This window comes from Berghia stephanieae, chromosome 4, assembly GCF_034508935.2.
Source record: "Berghia stephanieae isolate SIO BIC M18660-M18661 chromosome 4, UCSD_Bste_1.3, whole genome shotgun sequence".
NCBI classification, from domain to species: Eukaryota; Metazoa; Mollusca; class Gastropoda; order Nudibranchia; family Aeolidiidae; genus Berghia; species Berghia stephanieae.
The window spans coordinates 4,410,071-4,432,570 of record NC_088363.1 but is presented as its reverse complement, the minus strand read 5'-3'; the positions used below and the strand labels follow the sequence as shown (position 1 = coordinate 4,432,570).

At 36.3% G+C, this 22,500-nt stretch overlaps 1 protein-coding gene across 6 annotated transcripts in view; it reads right to left on the bottom strand.

Moving 5' to 3' along the window:
* The window catches only part of LOC144969918 (ubiquitin carboxyl-terminal hydrolase 38-like), a 167,444-nt gene that overhangs the window by 54,477 nt on the left and 90,467 nt on the right, over nucleotides 1-22,500 (bottom strand). For 2 of the 6 annotated variants that reach the window (XM_078908985.1, XM_078908986.1), the window contains exon 2: nucleotides 7,953-8,398. The exons of 2 other annotated variants lie outside the window; for them this stretch is intronic. In XM_078908985.1, coding sequence (XP_078765111.1) covers nucleotides 7,953-8,000 — 48 coding nt within the window. In that variant the 5' untranslated portion in view covers nucleotides 8,001-8,398. Of the gene's footprint in view, nucleotides 18-7,952; nucleotides 8,399-22,500 lie in introns of those variants that run through there. 2 more of the 6 variants (XM_078908987.1, XM_078908990.1) reach the window with 2 other exon arrangements.

Genomic DNA, 22,500 nt, shown 5'->3' with positions numbered 1-22,500 from the left:
GGCATTTTTTTTTCGACCTTTCGTTGTATCCTGCGTAATAAGTGGATTAAAAGATTGAAACTTGAAGGGCAAATTAGGATGGTGTTTTGTAAAATACGGGAAAAGTACTCGTCATATTCATATGAAATTTTACAACCAAAAAGAAGAAATGTTCATGTATTACCTTGTCAGCGACAAAACCTCCACGCCCGGTAGTTTTAGAAATATTTTACTCCAAAGAGTAAAAATCTATTTTTAACGGTCTTCTGGTAATCGTAGGAGTTTTGTCGCTTGACATAATCTAAAATGACCTTTTTTCTAACTGTGTGCCAACTTTCAGTCATATTCATCGATAAACAGCGTCGTAATTAATTTTTTAAAATAGCATATACGAAACGGCTTCGTCCCATATTTTGACGCGAATTCGGGCACTTCGTGAGCGAAAAAGAGGCCAAAAGATTTGTGCGGGACAGTCATTGCTAAATAATGCTGTCGCTTTTTTGAACGTCCATGATATTTCAGGGGCTTTTGTTTCTTTTCCAACAGCTGTATTGTGATGATCACATCACATTATCATGTTATCATCAGAAAAAAATCACAGCATCGCAAAAATAGAACATTTAGATTGTAAATAATCACAGCATCGCAAAAATAGAACATTTAGATTGTAAATAATCACAGCATCGCAAAAATAGAACATTTAGATTGTAAATAATCACAGCATCACAAAAATAGAACATTTAGATTGTAAATAATCACAGCATCACAAAAATAGAACATTTAGATTGTAAATAATCACAGCATCACAAAAATAGAACATTTAGATTGTAAATAATCACAGCATCACAAAAATAGAACATTTAGATTGCAGATAACACAGGAATGTGGTCCTATCGTGAGGAAATTTTAACGCTCCTACCCAATAATAATATACATCATTTTAATAATTTTCTTTTTAATTTTCAGAGAACCTTTTAATCTGACAGTTAATGAAAAGTACACCCCGTGAAAAGAAAATCAAACGCCATGAGCACTTTGCGAGGTCTGTTTGTAGATAGTATGCGCTTGGCGAAGAAGCTCATAACATTGCCATCCGGAAGTATAACGGACCAACACACTAAACTGTGTGTATCCACGGACATTTATAGTCGGGTTAATACAGATCAGTGAGCATTACTCATAAACGCGGATGGCAAAAAACAATAACAAAGACCTGAGTGACGTCATCTTCGAACTATCAAGAGGGAGAGGGTGGTTCAACCGACTTTTTGCTTTTCGAAAACAAACAACAACAACAACAACAACAAAAGCGAACCCTTTGAACTTGTCAAGAACTCTCAAACCCGAGACCATATAGATAGTTCGAAGATGACGTCACTCTGGTCTTTGTTATTGTTTTTTGCCATCCACGTTTATGAGTAATGCTCACTGAACTGTATTAACCCGACTATAAACGTTCATGGATACACAGAGTTTTGTGTGTTGGTTCGTTATACTTCCGGATGGCAATGTTATGAGCTTCTGAGACAGGCGCATACTATCTATAAAGAAGTGACTTGTTTTTCGTCTTTCCAATAAATATACTTTGGAGTCAACTTTTTCAGGCCAAAAAGAATGGGAAAGAAAAATTGCGAGGGCAGAGGATTGAAGAAGGGGAGGAGGGGGGGGGGGGGGGGGGGGGAGGACACACCGACTTTTCTTTATCCCGTCATGTATTTTCTTCACCCTCCGGCTACGGAAATGACCGAGAATTATTATTCTTTTAAAATTAAAAATAACACAAATGGGCTAGTGATTCGGTCGGGTCTGTAACTGCCGTACTTTGAAAAAAAAAAACCAAACCCACATTTAATAAATTTGGCCAGAAAACTCGTCCTTCAAATATCGATCGATTGAAATGACCCTCATCTTGGCAAAAACTCTCAAACCTGGGACTTCGCCGAAGTCCCATGTTTGAGAGTTTTTGCCAAGATGAGGGTCATTTAAATCAATCGATATTTGAAGGACGAGTTTTCTGGCCAAATTGTTAAATATTTTTCCCCCCAGATTACGGCAGTGTAGACGGACGATGGTGTCTGATTCTGTACTAGACCGTAACACACACCGGTGTAGTTAGGTCAGTACCCGATAAACACTCAAATGACTTACAGAAATCATACTAATGACCTGATTATCATTAAAAGCCAAGTCTCTCTCTCTCTCTCTCTCTCTCTCTCTCTCTCTCTCTCTCTCTCTCTCTCTCTCTCTTAAAAAAGCCAAATGTCTCCTGTCTCCTCTCTCCATCTCTCTCTCTCTCTCTCTCTCTCTCTCTCTCTCTCTCTTAAAAAAGCCAAATGTCTCCTCTCTCTCTCTCTCTCTCTCTCTCTCTCTCTCTCTCTCTCTTTTAAAAATGTCAAATGTCTCCTGTCTCCTCTCTCTCTCTCTCTCTCTCTCTCTCTCTCTCTCTCTCTCTCTCTCTCTCTCTCTCTCCCCCGCCCCCTTTTTTTTCTTCTTCTTCTCTATTTTCTCCTTTTCATCGGATTTCGGTGAATGTTTATGACTAATGTTATGTTGTTCCCATTACTCAGTTGTAATCTCTCACACAACACACTTCTTTGTCATTTTATTTTTGGAAGAAGAACTTTTGACTTCAAATTCGATTGCTTAAAATACCCCCCTCTCCTCCAAACATGTCGCAATAAATGAATAGATATGATAATAACAGTAGTAGTAGTAGTAGTAGTAGTAGTAGTAGTAGTAGTAGTAGTAGTAGTAGTAGTAGTAGTAGTAGTAGTAGTAGTAGTAGTAGTAGTAGTAGTAGTAGTAGTAGTAGTAGTATAGTAGTAGTAATAGTAGTAGTAGTTAGTGTAGTAGTAGTAGTAGTAGTAGTAGTAGTAGTAGTAGTAGTAGTAGTAGTAGTAGTAGTAGTAGTAGTAGTAGTAGGAGGAGTAGGAGTAGTCGTAGCAGCAGCAGCAGCAATGGTCTTAAAATGGTCTTAATGACCAAGAAAGACCCAACACCAACTCCCCTTAAAATCAACCTCAAATCTCCCCGCCCCCCTCCGACCTCCAAACAATCCCCCCCCCCCCCCACCCACCCTTTGAGTAACGTCCAAACCTGCCACTTCGAAGAAAAAAAACCCGCTCAGGTTTGACAAGTAATTTAAAGTTAGAAATCAATTGACGTTAATTTTACTGCCCAATTGAAGCTATGCGTTTACTTAAAAAAACAGAAAACAATGCCGGCTGGATATTCAGTACCAACACATTAAAACTCTTTTGTTTGTTTGTTGCTTTAGGTCTCTTCCAACACAATTGAGGTTATATGAGAGACCGCTGAAACAAAAAAAAAAAAAACAAGCAATCTAACAAAAATAGTACAAATGTAAATCAAAATCATAACCTAAAGATATCATAAGCTAAATTATAAATAACCAAGAACAAACAGGCAGAAGATTTACAGAAAAAAAATATATCCCCTGTCAAAAATACAATCACAAACTAAAGAAGCAGGATAGGCTAGTAAAGAGAAGAAGAAACGACATCACTATCGGATCGTACACCCATGCGAACATCATAGGTATATGATTCAAGGGTGATGCTCCCATCCAACCACCCGCACATTAAAACTCTGTGTAACCTTAAACGTTTATAGTCTGATTAATACAATACTCCTAAAATGGCTGGCGAAAAACAATACAAAGAGCTGAATGACGTGACGTCAATTCAGTTCTATCTATGTGAAGATGAAGAAGACAAAAAAAAAAAGTCGTTTATCATAGCACAGCATATCTTACTTAACATATGTGTTGTCTATGTGTGTGTGTATGTGTGTGAATCCCCCACAGCGTGCATAATAACTTAATAACATTATCGTTTTAACACACTGCAACTAACAATAATTATTACCATACTAGCTAATTCTTGCCTGACAATGACACGGAAGACGCACTCAAAGAAAAAGGTAGATAGTTTGTATAGAGATAAGAAGAAGAAAGATTCGAGTTAAGGTGACTAAACAAACCGGGAGATAAAAGTTATTATTATTATTATTGTTATGAAAAATTGACAGCTTACAGAAGTCAAGTCAAGTCAAGTCTCTCTCTCTCTCTCTCTCTCTCTCTCTCTCTCTCTCTCTCTCTCTCTCTCTCTCTCTCTCTCTCTCTCTCTCTCTCAAACACACACACACATACACACATACACAGAGATAATAATAATAATAATAATAAATGGCATTTATATAGCGCTTTACCCCGTTGTCACAGGCTCTAAGCGCTTTACAGTGATATAAAACAAAACATATTACAGTGAGACAAGTGTGAAGGAAACGTGATACGAATTCAATTTAACAACAACAAAATATGAAAATAATATTGTAACATTATGACGTAAAAAGATAAAACTTTAAGCGAGATTTGAACGTTGTCAACGAATCCGAGCATCTCACGTGTGACGGGAGAGAGTTCCAAAAATGGGGGGCCGAAAATTGAAAAGACTGTTCACCTATTTTACGCAATGGCTTAGGTTTGACAAGGATCAAGTTTCTATTGGGGACATATATGTTTAGAAGGTCTTTAATATAGGAGGGACTGTTCGTGCTCAGGGATTTGTAGACAACAGTACAAATCTTATAAGCAACTCTTTTTTCAACAGGAAGCCAATGTAACTCACGGAGAAGAAGAGTTGCTGACGGGTATTTTTTGTTATTGCGTACAATGAGCCTGGCTGCGTTATTTTGAGCAACCTGAAGTTTGCTAATTTTGTCTTTAGTTAAATTCGCCCAAAGGGAGTTACAATAGTCCAATTTAGATAAAACCAAGGAATTAATTAAAAGTTCTGTTATATGCTTCGGTATTAAATTACGAATTTTGCTTATTTTTTTCATTTCTATGTACATAGATTGTATGGTGTTATTCACGTGGCTTGTCATGGAAAGATCTTTATCAATGATGACGCCAAGGTTTTTTGCTTTATTTGAAAATTCTATTGTGCTATTTCCGAGAGTAATTAGTGATTTATTTGCCTGTTTAAGGATACTCGGTCTTCCACACATTAAAATCTCAGTTTTACTATCATTTAATTTTAACTTATTGTGGTACATCCAAGATTTAATCTCATTAAAACAGCTCGTAATTCGTTGTATTAAGAACTGTAAATTACTAAGGGGTGCTGAATCATATATTTGCGTATCATCTGCATAAAAATGATAACTCAGATTGAATCAGGATATCACACTAGAAAGGGGCTGCATATATACAGTAAAAAGGACAGGGCCAAGAACAGAGCCTTGTGGCACTCCAAAATTTAGTAAAACTTGTTCTGACTGAACACCATTCACCATGACAGTCTGCCATCGATCCTGTAAATATGATGTAAACCATTTAAGGGCAATTCCTTTTATGCCGAACGTATTTTCTAGTCTTCTTAACAAAATGTCATGGTCAATGGTGTCAAAGGCAGCTGAAAGATCTAAAAGGCATAATACATTGATATTGTTAGCATCAGCATTACATAACAAGTCATTAAAGATTTTAAGAAGCGCCGTTTCAGTACTGTGTTGATGTTTGTAGGCTGACTGAAAGGGTTGTTCCAAACTGTTGTTCTTAAGATGAGATGTTAATTGTGTAAGAACTACCTTCTCCAAAAGTTTTGACAAAAAAGGTAAATTTGATACAGGACGATAATTGTTTAATATATTGTGGTCTAGTGATGGTTTCTTCAGAAGTGGTTTGACGAGGGCACTTTTAAAGCACGATGGAACTTCGCCAGTCAGTATGGATGTATTTATGATTGATGTAATGGATGGTAATAATGTATCGATGGAGCTGGCCAAAAGCTGTGCTGGTAGGGGATCAAGGTCGCAGGATTTAATGGGGGCTTTTTTTATCAACTCGTTTATGAAACTAGGTGAAACTGGTTGGAACTTGTCTAAAGGGGTACCACAGAATGTATTTGTATCTATAAATGGTTCATGCCGATCTAGTTCTGAACGAATGTTATGGATTTTGTCTTTAAAAAAGTTGACAAATGTGTCTGGCAAGTCTCTTTGATTGGTTGTAGATGGTAATGAAGTGCATCTTTCACGTCCAAGTAGATCATTGCAGATGTTAAATAATTGTTTACAAGATTTAGAAGTTTCAAATTTTGAAAGAAAATACGTGGTCTTTGCCTTTTTTATTGTTGTCTTCCAGGCACGAAATGCGCTCTTGAATATTTCACGATGAATCATGAGGCCTGATGTTTTCAGCAGTCTTTCTGCTCTCCGACACTTCGTTTTAGCTTCTTTAACGTCCGACGTATACCACGGAGCATACTTGCGGTTGGTGACGGTCCTTGTTTGGAATGGCGCATGTTTGTCAAGCGTTTCAATGAGACAACTATTCCACTGGTCTGGAGAAATAATTGAATTTTTAGTAAGTTTTGTTTCTAAATCGCCTCTGAAATTGTCCAAATTAATGCCTTTAATGTTTCTGGTTGATGTGGTGGTGGTTTCTTGGCATGGTTTTGAAACGTCAAGATTGAAAGAAATGAGGGAGTGGTCCGAAAAGGGGAGATAATCGACGGTGGCGTTGGTTTTTTGGAACTCTGAATTTTCTACAATTACCCAATCTAAAATATGACCAGCAGAGTGGGTTGGCGTTGTTACGATCTGGCACATGTTGTTCTCTGAAATGACTCGTGCAATTTGGCGGTGTCTGTGACGTTGTCGAAGTGAAAATTAAAGTCGCCGAGTATAATTGAATGGCCAGGACGCGTGTGTTGCAAAGTTAGCATCTCGTTGATTTCCTTCCTAACATCAGGTAATTTTATTTTGTTTTTCTTGTTTGCTGGCGGTCGGTAGATGCAGTTGAAGTTGTATCTTGTATTCTGGAGGGATAATCTAAGATCAATGGCCTCCATTGTTTTGCAGCGCATTTCGATGATTTCCACATGTTTACATAATTTTGTTTTATAAAATACGCCAATGCCACCCCCTCGCTGATCTTTCCTTGGATACGATCTAAATTGGTACCCAGGGGGTGTCATAGCTTTTTCAACTGGGTCGTCTCCAGACTGTGAGAGCCATGTCTCTACTATAAATAGAATATCGAAGTTCTTCTCCGTTAATAAATCGTTTAATTCTTCGGTTTTGTTACGGCAGGACTGTGCATTCAGAAGACCAATAACAATGTTATTGTTGTCGTTTGTGAAACTGTTTGTGGTTGGTACAGTTACAAGTGTTGGTGGTGGACGGGGGTTTGTGTGGGGGCGGGGTGGACGACGAGTTGTTACCATTGAGATGTTATGTTGTTTCCGTTTGCCTCCCCGAGGCCTGTACTTATTAATATTATTGTAAAAAATCGGATCACTTGAGCTAAAAATCGCAGCTGGAATGTGACGTTGAGTTTACCGCCTCGAGGCCTGTTGTAAAAATCAGATGTTGAATAAAAGTGTTCACAATTATTAAAATAATGATGGTGGTAAATCACGGCTAAAAATAAGGTGAACAATGTTCGTAAGAGTGCGGCGGCCATTAAGTGACTGTGTAAAAATTTTTTAAAACTTACAGTTTCCATGATAAAATACAGAATTATACAGTAGTCCTTTCTTAAGAATTGATAAAAACTATACAATAAGAAACAGTATGTTTTAACGAGTCCAACGAAGTAAAAATGTCCAGGTATCAATATGTAGAAATCACAAAACAATTAAAATACACCAGAGCACACAACGACACGTCTTGCCTGTTAGGCGTGTTTACAATAATACATTCACACAAATAGGTACACCTTATCATATAAACAAACAAACAAAAAACAACAACAGCAACAACAATATAAAGAAGAAGAAGAAGAAGAAGAAGAAGAAGAAGAAGAAGAAGAAGAAGTAGAAGAAGAAGAAGAAGAAGAAGAAGAAGAAGAAGAAGAAGAAGAAGAAGAACAACAACAACAAAAAAGACAAAAGACAAAAATCAAAAAAAAAAAAAAAAAAAAAAAAAAAAGAAATGCTACTCACGCTGAGTGTGTATTTCTTGATGGATCTCTTTTTAAACCAAGTCCCCATGATGAATAAAACTCACAATAACTGTCGTCGTCGCGGTAATATTTTGGTCATAGTAATAGTAGTCCATAATAACAATAACAATACTATAAAGTAACTATTATGGCATCTCAAAGCACGTCCGATTATGAACACAACAGGTCCACAGAACACATTGTAAGTGTGTATTGTGTAATCCACACACCAAGAAAACCTATAGATAGTATGCAGATGACGTCACTCACGCCTTTGTTATTGTTTTTGCCATCCGCGTTTGTGAGTTGTTCTCACTAAACTGTATTAACCAGACTATAAAAGTTCATGGTTACACAGAGTTTGTGTGTTGGTCCGTTATACTTCCGGATGGCAATGTTGTGAACTCCTTGGCCAAGCGCATTCTATCTATTAAATGAATATTAATCCTAAGTACAATGATAAGAAACAATAACAAATAATAGATAAAAGTCCACAAAGACTGTGCACCAGTAATAAGATAAACACATTGATTTAAAATAAAATCTATTTTGGCCAGAAAAATATTTTAAAAAATCTTACTTCAAAATTCGATCAATGAAAATGACGTTCATTTTGTCCAAAACTCTCAAACATGATACATTTTTAAAGACTTGATTATTCTTTGAAGTCTTAGGCTTGAAAATTTATTTAAATTTTCTTCCTTCCTTCCTTTTTTTTTTTAATTAAAACTTTTTTGGCAAGTTGCTGATCGATTTATTTTTGAAGTCAATTATGTGTTTTCTGGCCAAAATTAATTTAAACAAAAACCTATTTATTATTTTCTTCTTATGACCTACAGTATCAGTGTCGTTCAGCTGGCCACGGAGCCCGTGGTCTACAAACAGATAACGGGTGTGTTTAGGTGTGTGTGTGTGTGTGTGTGTGTATGTGTGTGTTTAGGTGTCTGTGTGTGTGCGTGTGTGTGTGTGCACTAATTGTGCACCGATTGGTGCGTTGCGTTTAGCTAAAATAGTCCCAACATCCACCAGATGGATAAAACGTACCGACGTATACAAAACTAGTGTGAACCTTTGAACGTTTAAAGTCTGATTGCTAGAATTTAGTTAACTAGTCACAATATACATAACTCTGTGTATTATTATAATAATAATAATAATAATAATAATAATAATAATAAAATAATAATAATAATAATATAATGATAATGATAATATATAATAATAATATATAATAATAATAATAATAATAATAATAATAATAAATAATAATAAATAATAATATAATGATAATAATAATAATAATAATAAATAATAATAATAATAATAATATAATGATAATAATAATATAATATAATAATAATAATAATAATAATAATAATAATAATAATAATAATAATAATAAATAATAATAATAATAATAATAATAATAATAATAATAATAATAATAATAATAATATAAATAATAATAATAATAATAATAATAATAATAATAATAATAATAATAATAATAATATAATGATAATGATAATGATAATAATAATAATAATAATAATAATAATAATAATAATAATAATAATAATAATAATAATAATAATAATAATAATAATAACAACAACAACAATAACTGATCATTTCCCTGGAGGAGTCCAATAAATAATCCAATCCAATTCGAACTAACCAGAAAAACCCCCGGATCACACATTCTCTAGAACTACACACACACACACACACACACACACACACACACACACACATGCGCACACACACTCTCACAGCCATTTATCAAATGAATGCAATCATTGGATTTCATGCCGAGTCCAAAATCAAAGATCTTTATTATTACCATTATATTTTTTTTTCTTCTTCACAAGATCACGCCCGCTACGTAAATATACTAAATACAGCCGAGTTCGGAAGAAGAAAGAGAGAAAAAAATCCAACAAAACGCTTATTAACAATTTAGGTCAGAAAACTCGTCCTTCGAATTACGTATATCGATCGATTAAAAATGACACTCGTCCTGTAATAAACTCTCAAACCTGGGACTTCGTTTTAAAGACTTCGTGAAGTCCCAGGTTTGAGAATTTTCGACAAGTTGAGGGTCGATACTTGAGGGACGTGTTTTCTGGCCAATAATTTTAAATACGTGTTCTTGTTTTTTTGCTTCAGAGCACGGCTAAAAAGGGAGAACCGGTCCTCCGGTAAACCGTAACGTGAAAATGAAATACATCTATCCATAATACAGATGAAATGAATGAGCCGAGACTGAAATAAACTTTCGTTTACATTATAGAAATTATATTATCCACAAATACAATTCAATAGTTTTGTTACTATGGCTGGCACACCTCACGATACTTCGATGACAGAAAAAAATGGATAAATAAATAAATAAATAAATAAATAAATGAATGAATGAATGAATAAATAAACAAATACACGCCCTATATTTGTTTCGTTACGTATGTTATTCATAAATTATGTGACCATCCGAATCAAAAACGGTATTATGTCGGGATGAACTGTATACTAAAAATTGAAATGACAGTGAAGTCAAAATCCCCCCCCCCCCCCCCCCATCTAAAAAACAAAACAAAACAAAAACAAAATAAAACAAACAACAATGAACAAAAATGTTTGTTTTTTTTTTTTAAATGTAAAAAAAAAATAATCATAATTTATGACGAAATGACATTCCCTCTTTTCAATCGGCATGATGCTCAGCATGATTCTCTCACTCAAATAGGATTCAATAGTCGTAACGTCACTTCCTTCATAATGACGCATGGTAACTTAGCAACACTGGCTCTAAACTATCGGAACAATGGCGGACGCAGTATGAAATATTTCTCCGGCGAGCATAAAAGCGATCCTGAGGGGAAAAAAAAAAACATAAACTTGGATCATGTTTTGACTTTTACACATTCTGGTCACAAGACATATGAAAAGTTCTAGCCAGCTTGAAGAATGAAAAGTAATTATTTTCTTTGTTTAGAACCAAGATGGCCGCCGTTGCCAGGCGGCGTGACATCAGACTACTGAATCCAATTGCAAACTCTTGACCAAAAAAAAATAAAAAAATAAAAAAATAAATTCATTTACTGTGTCACATCAATTCCGATATTCAGACCGTGCAAAAATAAACCCACCAAAAAACATCAAAACAACAACCAAAAAAAAACTAAAAAACATACAAAAAAAACAACAAAAAAACAAAACAAAAACAAATAAAAAACAAAACAAAAACAACCACAAAACAACCAATAACGAACCCCCCCCCCCCCAACCAAAAAAAAAAAAAAAAAAAAAAAAAAAATAAAAAAAACAACCACCAGGTATTAGGAACTTTGGGCAGCAAACTCAAATGACTCTCATCCTGTCTTAAATCTCAAACTTCAAGCCAAAATTGTTTTTAAAAATATGTCACTGTTTTTTTTTTTTTTTTGTTAGTAATTGTTTTGTCACTGATACAGATGACATATTCCCTATGATATTTTTTGCAACCGTAGGCAGGGTGGGTCTCTCTACGCATCCGATCTAGTCTAGTGGGTGTTGACCGGGTGGCGGGTGACGGGTGGCGGGCGGCGGTGCAAAAAGTGGAAAATTCCGCGACAGTAAGTAGATGTGCACACACATATATCATATTTGTTTCCACATCAGTGTGCGAAAAGATACGTTCTGTAGATTGGAGGTAGAGATAACCGATAACCCCTGTGACGATGACGATGACGACGACGACGACGACGATGACGTGACGACCTATTGAGTGTTCTCTACCCGGCCGGTTGGAGATTGATAATATATATGGAAAAAAACACACAACCATACGCATATATTACACAAACACAGGAATCATACACCCCCTCCGCATTCACAGACACAAACACATACACAAGCGTAAACATAATCTATTACACAAACACAAGAATCATACACCCCCTCCACATACACACACACACACACACACACACACAAACACATACACAAGCATAAATAACATATTACACAAACACAAGAATCATACACCCTTTCCACATACACACACACTTACTTACTTACTTATCCGAACCAGCGACCACCTGAGCTCTAGCCCTTCGGTCTTGTGCCATGACGTAGAAGTTAGACGTCTTTTGTAGTTGTTCCAGGTGACTATAAAGTGTGTTACTGATGCTTGGATTTGGTGGGAGGAATGTGCATCTCAGATCTTCAAGAGGTTGACATTCAAGCAAGTGGTGTGTTACTGTTTCATTGGGGTGTTGACATAGGGGGCAGGAGGGGATGTGTCTTTTGTAATTTTGCTTAAATGGTTGTTGAGCGGTATGTGTTGTGTTCTTAGTTGAAAGATGATGCTTTGCTGGTGTCTTCTGAGCTTATTTAGGCAATCAGTCTTTACAGGAGTGGTCATATGGGAAAACATACATCTACCCGTGGTGCTCATTGCCCAACTGTTCATCCATTCTTCTCTCTTATTTGTTTTGATTATTTGTTTCGCTGTGTCTAAGGATACTGGAAATGATGGTTGTAAAAGTGTTGATCCGAGTCTGGCTAGTCTGTCTGCATTGTCATTTCCTGGTATATTTGAATGTCCCGGTATCCACTGGAGAGATAAGTCTACTCTGTGTGTTGTAAGGAATTCATCTAGTTGAGATCTTAAACTATTGAACGTTGAGGAGAGTTTATCTAAATCGAGAGCTTGGAGAACCGATTTGGAGTCTGTGAAGATGACAGTGTTTTGAAGTTTTGAAGGGTTTAGCTGGAAAACAGAAGAGAGGTGTCGCAGTGAGGCTTCTATTGCAACTGCCTCTGCCTCGTAGTTTGAGCAGGAGCTTCCGCAAGAATTGTGGATTTTATCACAGGTTTTATCTGGGTATTCTACTACAAACCCATACCCAGCATTTTTAGTTCCTTTGTGGGCAGATCCATCTGTGTAAACATGTATCCAGTTGTCTGGGTATTCTTGTATTGTCTTCATTGCTAATGTTTGTATATCTGATTTGTTTCTATTTCTTGTTGTTTCTTCTACGAGGTTAGTCTTTATTTTTGGAAGTTTTAGTTCGGCGTATGGAGGTTTTTGACTGATTAAAAAAGATTTTTCTCTGTTTTCTGGGGGTCTGTGTCTTTCATTCAAGTTGTTAGCAATGTGTAGCAGGGATTTTTGTTTTAATCTTGTTCTTGGTTTCCATTTCTCTGCCAGAATTCTGTTTGGATGGTTTTCCTCTTTTCGTTTGTATCTTTCAACCATTTCAAGCACTGCTGATTCTCTGCGAAGTCCAAGTGGTTCCACATTAGTATGTATTTCACATGCTGCTGTGGTGTCGATCTCAGGGCACCGGAGATGAAGCGAAGGGCTTGGTTTTGTACTCTGTCCAAGGTTTTGTGTGTGTTTTTACTACCTACATTTTGGAGGGCTAAATTGTAGTCCATGACGGAACGCACATAGCCTAAATAGAGTTGTCGAAGCGAGTTTTTGTCTGCTCCCCAATTAGTACTGGCTAGTCGTTTTAGTAACTGGAGTCTCCTTGTGGCTTTGATTTTTACATTCTGAGTGTGTTGGTTCAGAGATAGTTGTCTGTCTAACTGTATGCCCAAATATGTGGGGTTTTCTTCTTTTGCGAGTCGATGGCCTTGGATGGAGAGTGTTATTTCTTTCTTGGAAACAGGATGGCTCTTAGTAAATATAGAGTAGACTGTTTTATTGCAATTTACTTTTAATTTCCATTTATCACAGAAGGTGTTTAAGCTTTCTAAATCTTCATTTATTCTATTGGAGGCTATTGGTAGATGCTTTGTAGTATACCACATAACTAAATCGTCAGCATATAGGGCCTTTTCTGTCTGTAATACTTCTGGCAGATCATTTATAAAAATAAGAAAGAGAGTACAGCTGAGGCAGGATCCTTGTGGGAGACCTTCCTCTAATACTTCTCTGTTTGACAGTCCGTTATTAATTTTTGTTTGGATTGTTCTGTTACTGAGAAATTGTTTAATCCAGAAGTAGAGATTTCCATCAATTCCGTAGTCCATCATTTTTGATAACAGCCCTTTCCACCATACTTTGTCATAGGCCTGTTGGAGATCAACAAAAACCGCGACTGTATGTTTTCCATCTTGAAAGCCATCAATTATTTTTTGACTTAATCTAAACAATTGATCTTCTGTTCTTTGCCCTATCCTAAAGCCTGCCTGATATTTATTTAGTAGGCCACATGTCTCCAGCCACCAGTATAATCGGTTATTTACCATTCTCTCAGCGATCTTTCCAACACATGAGGTGAGAGATATTGGTCGGTAACTTTTCGTTTCGTCGGGTGGTTTATCTTTCTTTAAGATTGGAATTATAATAGCATTTTTCCATCCCCTTGGTACTATTCCTGTCTCCCATGTTAGATTTATAAGTTTGAGAAGCATCTGTTTACCTCTCACGCTAAGATGCAGGAGCATTTCATTGTGTATCTTATCTGGTCCAGGGGATTTCCTTAACTTGAGTTTTTTCATAGCTCTGTGAAGTTCTGACATGGTAAAGCCCTCTTTGAACAGATATGAGATAGCTTTTGGGGCCTTTTCTTGATGTTTAAGGTCTTTAATCAATTTTTTGTCCTTTTCACTTCTTTTTGATGCCTTGTTTACTGAAGCAAAATGTTTGTTGAAGATCATGGCTTTTTTTTGGTCATCTACGATTGTTCCTTCTGTAGTTTTCATGGGCTTTGGGTTGGTTTTCGGGGTTTCATTGTTAAGATTATTAAGTAAGGCCCATGCTTTTTTCCCATTTTGATTGAGGTCAATATTAGCGCATGTGTCTGCCCATTTCTTTCTTTTAGCGTTGTTAATAGTTCTTTTGACAATTGCCGATGCTTTATTGTACTCAATCTTGTTTTTAATGGTTTTGTTTTCCTCTAAGTTTTTCCTTGTTTCCTTTCTTGCATTTACTGCTTTTTCAATTTCTTTGTTCCAGAAGGGTTTGTAATTCTGTCGACTACCTCTTGGAATTCCTGCTTTTGCAGCTGCAAGAATGGCTTTGGTGAGGGCTTCGTTTAAATGTTCTACACTTGATGTATCTGTAATTTTTGGAAGCTGGTCATCTAATGTTGCTGTGAATACATCCCAGTTTGCTTTATTGAAATTCCATTTGGATTTCTGCTCAAATGTTTTCTTCTGTGTTTGAACTGTTATTTGTGTTAAAATTGGTTTATGGTCACTGCCTATTTCATCCAGGACTTTAATGTGACAAGAATTCAGAAGGTCAGAGGAGATGATGGTTAGATCGGGATGACTCAGGGACATATGAGCTCTGTGAAGAAGGGTCGGGACTGAGTCTGCATTTTGTAAAATGGTGAGGTTGGTTGTATTGCAAAGCTTTTCTAGTTCTTTTCCTGTGTTGTTTAGATTTTTGTATCCCCATAGTGGAGAGTGGCCATTGAAGTCACCAGCAATTATTGTGTTGTTGTATTGGGAACTGTTTAGATCTGTTAGGTTTATAGTACACCGTGGAGGGTTGTAAATGTTGTAAATGGTAAATTTCTTATTTAGGTGCCATAAGGTGACTTTCTGTACATCAGTTGAGTTCTGTGATGGTTTAGAAGTAACATCTCCCGTGATGTCATTTCTTATATAAGTATAACACCACGGCAGTCGTCACATTTGCAGGTATAGTATGTATAACCAGCAATATATGGATCGCTATTTTTATACAAGGTTTCCTGAAGTAAAGCGATGTGAACTTCCTTTTCATTTAATAATTTCTTCAGCCCTGTCTTTTTATTCCTGATTCCACAAATGTTAATTTGTAAAATATTCAAATGTTTGTGGAATTTCTTTGTCTTTTCATACACACACACAAACACACACACACAAGCAAAAAAATAATATAATACACAAACACAAGAATCATACATCCCCTCCACATACACACACACAAACACATACACAAGCATAAATAACATATTACACAAACACAAGAATCATACACACACACACACACACACACACACAAAGAGAGAGAGAGAGAGAGAGAGAGAGAGAGAGAGAGAGAGAGGGGGGGGGAGAGAAGAGGAAAGAGAGAGAGAGAGAGAGAGAGAGAGAGAGAGAGAGAGAGAGAGAGAGGAGAGAGAGAGGGGAGAGAGAGAGAGAGAAAGACAGAGACAAACAGATATATATATATATATATATATATAATATATATATATATATATATTATATATATATATATATTACTATCTGAAAGTAAACAAAGTCCTGTGAAGGGCATCGAAAAAGGCTAATCCGCGAGAATGACCTCAATAAACAATGTTTATCTTTGTTTATTTTCTTGACAAATGTTAGATTCAGATCGATAGAATTCAATATATATATATATTGAATCGTGTTTGATACAAATATGGTACGAAAAGTGCTCGACATGTGGTAATGGAGCGAATTATTATTTTAATATTTACCACAATGTTTGTCTACAGTCTATGTAGACTGTCTCAAACATTGTGGTAAATATTAAAATAATATATATATATATATATATATATATATATATATATATATATATATATATATATATATATATATATAGCACAATACATTGAATATGGAGACAGTCACTAGTCAAGTTGTCTTGACCTGCAACACGACGCAAAATCCAAATCTTAAAACCAAACACGGAGTGAATAAACATACAAAACAAACATAATTCAATCCACCACGATAACAAGAAGTCAAATATCCCTCAGGAATACCACAATTACATCCATCTTTAATAACAACATATAAGATATTTCACGGGTTAATCTTGGAACACCGATATTAAGCCGTTAATAACTGTTGTATTCTAGAAAAAAAACTCGTGTTTGAAAATTTGGCCAGAAAACTTGACCTGTGTTAATATCAATCGGTCTAAATGACCCTCATCTTGACAAAAACCACTCAAACCTGGGACTTTGCGAAGTCTTTAATAAAGTCCCAGGTTTGAGAGCTTCAACCAAGATGAGGGTCATTAAAATCGATCGATATTTGAAGGACGAGTTTTCTGGCCAAATTATTAAATAGGAACTTTTCTGGGTTTTTTTTTTTTTTAGAGTAAGACAGTTAACTTGTTAAAGAACGTCTCCTTCTCCCCTCCGACCCTCTACACAAACAGCTATGTCCATATAATACAATGTACATTGTACATATCAGCCGTATTCTGTCAAAACACACTTTATATATTTAAAAAATCAAATTTGGCAAGAAATCATTTACGACATAATAGAACCCCCGCCCCCCCCCCCCTCCCCTATCCCCCGCTGCTTTAGCTCCAGATATCTTATAATTTCTAATTAGTCATTAACTGGTTTTAAGACTTTGATTATATTATGTGGGTTTTCTAAATTTGGGTTATCGATGTAAAATTAAATAAAAAATATAATTTTCTGGCCAAAATTGTTTAAAAAAAAAAAAATTGTATTTCATCGGAGAATGGCAGCTCTGTGGTTCCCACCAGGTTCGTGTATCGTCGTTCAGTCCGGCCCACAAGACACCATAACATTATCATATTGTTGGTGTGACCGGTTCCTTGTCGATTGAAGGGTGTGAGGGGCTTTATTTAAGGCTATGGATTGGGCCTGTCACAAAAGACTTAGGTATGTGAATCTACCCCTTAAATATTCTGTCGTACTCGGAAATATCCCCCCCCCCCTTCTCTCTCTCTCTCTCTCTCTCTCTCTCTCTCTCTCTCTCTCTCTCTCTCTCTCTCAAATTATTTTAAAGATTGTGACCAGAAAACTCGTCCTTCAAATCATTGACCGATTCTTAAATGACCCCTCATCTTAACCAAAAAAAAAAAAAAAAAAAAAAAATCTCAAACCCGGGGGCTTTTTAGAAGTCCCAGGCTTGAGAGCTTTTGATGGGGGTCATTTAAGATTGATCGAATAAAAAGTCACCCCCCCCCCCCATCTTGTAAAAAGTACTAAAACGAATTGAAGATGAAAAATAACAACCAAAAAAAAACAAACATTCAAAAACGTCCACATTATAATCTGTCTTCGTTATCTAAATTGGCGCGTCCATTCCATTTAACTACTGTTTTAAAGGGGGGGGGGGGGGGGGGGGGGGGGGGGGCGTATGGGCATCGCTTCGTACCCAAAAAGTACCGAGTTCGAGTACCCGCCTTGTTGTAAGTGTGGCCTTGAGCAAGTCACTTTAACCCTAGCTCACTTTGCGGCACTGTACTGCGGCTGATGCCTGGGCTATTCCAGCCTTCCCTTGGAATAGACCCTAAAAAGGGCATTTCATTTCATTTTTATTTATTGTCCAAAATGTAAAAAAGGCGTTTTAAGGCGTTTTATCAGTATTTGGCAGAATTATAATCCAACCAGATTTATCAAAAACAGGTTTTGGCACTTGTGCCACAATAAAAGAGGCGATTTCCCCCCCCCCCCCCGCCCCAACCACCCACTGTCTACACTATACTGATTTTGTTGTGGTCAGCACCCGCCCCCCTCCCACACCCACCCCACGTCTACACTTCTTTACCATTTGTTGTGGTCTATAGATAGTATGCAGATGACGTCACTCAGGCCTTTGTTATTGTTTTTGCCATCCGCGTTTGTGAGTTGTTCTCACTACACTGTATTAACCAGACTATAAAAGTTCATGGTTACACAGAGTTTGTGTGTTGGTCCGTTATACTTCCGGATGGCAATGTTGTGAATTCCTCGGCCAAGCGCATTCTATCTATAGCACACAGACCCGCCACCTCCCCCCCCCCCCAATTCATTACTCTTATTTATTTCTATTTCAACTTGGTCTCGTCCTTGACTAAAAGTACAGTCAAGTTATATTTAGCAGTATCACGTGGGAATAAAGCAGCTCACTCAATGGGAGCGATCTATAGATAGAATGCGCTTGGCCAAGGAGTTCACAACATTGCCATCCGGAAGTATAACGGACCAACACACAAACTCTGTGTAACCATGAACTTTTATAGTCTGGTTAATACAGTTTAGTGAGAACAACTCACAAACGCGGATGGCAAAAAACAATAACAAAGGCCTGAGTGACGTCATCTGCATACTATCTATATTCATGTTTTCGTCCAACCAAGTCATTAATCACATGATTTGTTGCTGTCCAACGATTGGATATTTCTTCAGAGATGTAAAGACGTTGCTTTGTTTATGAAAGTTGTAAACAAACCCAAGTGTCAAGCTGAAGAAAATGACCAATCGTGATGTTAGATATTTCAAAAGCTGTGAACACTTTTCACTATGTGGGTCACTTTGAGCACATTTTCAATGTGACCAATGACCTCGAGCACATGGGAAGGGAATATAGATCATGCCCATTTGTGCGGCTAAGTGGTCTTGTGATATGACCACTCGCTTTCGAATCGGAAGGTCCTGGCTTTAAGCCTCGCTCGGCGCATAGTTGAGTCCTCGGAAAAGACTCTTTACCCACACTGTCTCACGCCACTCAGGTATAAAATGAGTATGTTAAAAGCGTTGTCTCGTCGGTCGGATAAATTGTAAAATCGCCGAACAGACGTTACGTCTCGTTCTACATGTTATCTTGCTGTTGGTCAGGGACCCTTTGTAAAGCGCTTTGAGCACGTTTAGTGGATATTGCGCTTTATAAAAGCTCTAGTTAAAAAAAAACAAAACAAACAGCTTTCACACCAGAGTAGAGAAAAAATGTGAGTCTTTACCAAGGACTGATCTATGCGCCGCTCAGAGCCGGACTCGAACCTAAGACCTTCCGATCAGAAGGCAAGCGTCAGACCACAAGACGAGACAGCCACACACCCATAAATACATGCAACGCTATGCTGCCGTACACTGAGAAAAACCCATATTTTAAAAATTTGGCCAGTAAACTCGTCCTTCAAATATCGATCGATTTAAATGACTCTCATCTTGGCAAAAACTCTGAAACCCGGGACTTCGGCGAAGTCCCGGGTTTCAGAGTTTTTGCAAAGATGAGAGTCATTTAAATCGATCGATATTTGAACGACGAGTTTTCTGGCCAAATTTTTAAATATGGGTTTTTTCCAGAGTAGGGTAGTATGGAGTTTAATAACATTCCTCTTGATTGATCCGAACATGAAAAGAGAAATCAACAAAGTAATAAATTAAATTTTAGCACCCAAAACACTGTCTTCGGTTTTTTTTTTTTATTCTTCAGAGAATGGCAGAATAAATGCTGCAAGAGTGAAGAATAATCTTATAATGGGAGCGATCTATATTCATGTTTTCGTCCAACCAAGTCACCAATCACATGATTTGTTGCTGTCCAACGATTGGATATTTCTTCAGAAATTATGTAAACACGCTGCTTTGTTTATGAAAATTATAAACATACCCATGTGTCAAGCTGAACAAAATTATGACCAATCATGATGTCAGATTTTTCAAAAGCTGTGAATACTTTTTCGCTATGTGGGTCACTTTGAGCACGTTTTGCAATGTGACCAATGACCTCAAGCACATGGAAATGTAATATAGGTCATGCCCATTAAAGTGCCTTGTGCTAAAAGTTCTTAAGTCACAGATAGTAATTGGTTTTGGGAAAAATGAAAGATTCACTTTGGATTCGGTTACTGATATAGATACTATGTTTCTTTTTTTTTTTGGGTAAAATAATCACAAATTCTACCCGCCAGACCAATCGTACTAACGCATAAAATCATGTGTATCCTTAAACGTTTAAAGTCTCGTTGGGAAGAATTTATTAAGAATTTATCACCCACCTAGAGGTCTAAATACAATGACAAAGAGCTGAGTGACGTCAACTTCATTCACTATACAGCACAGATAAATAGAAAAAAAAACAAAACAAAAAAACCTCCCCAAAAATTCCCCACTGATTAGCATCGAGATAACGGACTTAGATTCTGTTTATCGTTAAAATAATTGGTGAGTTAACTGAGGTCATTAACTATGGTATAAGTTTATCGCCTATTAGCTGAAAAATCATTTTAAAAAAGAAAAAGCGACTTAGGTCCTTTTATATTTGACCTAACGGAGTGTTCAATTTAATTGTGCAATAATAATAATATCACTGAGGTGCATTGAAGACGGACGGCGATTCCAAACTCAGACCTACCAACCTTTCCAAATTGAAATCGGGAACATCAGAACCGCCTTCCAAAAACTCGCCTCAATAATGAAATGATGGAATAACACTGTAGGTCTAGTTACTAGTTACCGGCAAATAGTCCGTGCAAGAGCTTTAATGAAAATACACATTTTAATTCAAAGTTTAAAAAAAACAACAAAAACTTGAGCTTTTATCTAGAGCAATATTTCACTACTCGTGCTCAAAGCGCTTTACAAGGAGTCCCTGTCCAACAGCAACAGTTAACATGTAGAACGAGAAATGACGCCTGTTAGTTGATATTGCAATTTTATTTTCGGACAGAGACAACGCTGTTAACGGCTAGGTACTCATTTTACACCTGAGGTTTTACACGTTCAGGTAAATAAAAAGAAGAGAATTGAGGAGGTGACGATTAATTAAATGAGGAAGATTAGCCATGATATTAATTTCATATTTTTAAAAAACCCATCTATTTGGCAGGTCTGAAAATTTCAAATATATATCTACAACAGCCCCACTCCCTCAATAATAACATAAACATGGTTGGATTCGGGTCCCAAATAAACTTGTGACAAGACATTGATATTTTGATATTATCGCAATGGTGAATTGTATGATTTATTTATATTAATTTTATTTATTACGACAGCAACCTGGTGGATCAATCAAATAAGCGATTGAATGAATGTAATATGAATAGATAGGTTTAAGATTTGACGAAGAAGCCCCGGCCCCTCCCAGAAATGAAAAATTAATACGTAGATCAATGAATTAACACATTCAATGAATGAGTGGGTGAAAGAATATAGGAGTGAATGAATGAAGGAATGAGTGATTTTGCATCAAGGTAAGAACGATAACAATGATTAATGAATGAATGAATGAATGAGTGAATGAAATAGTGAATAAATGAATGACTGAATGAACAAATGAATGAATGCAAGAAAACTTTAATTGATTAAAGAGCGAATGGATAAATGAATGAATGGATGAATGAATGAACGAATGAAATAGTGAATGAATGAATGAATGAATGAATGATTAAATGAATGGATGAATGAAAGCGCGATGGAAAAAAACGAATTAATGTAAGAAAGCTTTAATGGATTAAAGAATGAATGAATGAATGAATGACTAAACAAATAAATTAATGAATGTAAGAACCATTTAAATGGAATAAAGAAAAAATAAACAATTAAACGAATGGATGAACAAATGAATTAAAGAACGCATGAAATAAAATATAAAATAATAGTAGGATTAAAACGTTTGTGGGTGAGTGAATGAATGAAAGAAAGAAAGAATGAATGAATGAATGAATGAATGAATGAATGAATGAATGAGAAACGGCTGCGAGATTTGCTGGCAACAAACAAATAAAGGAATGAAAGAAAGAAGACGTTAACGGGTGACTGACTGACTATTCCATTGACAAAAAGAACAATGGTATATATAGACTATAGACTAGAAGAGAGGAAGAATGCTGCTGC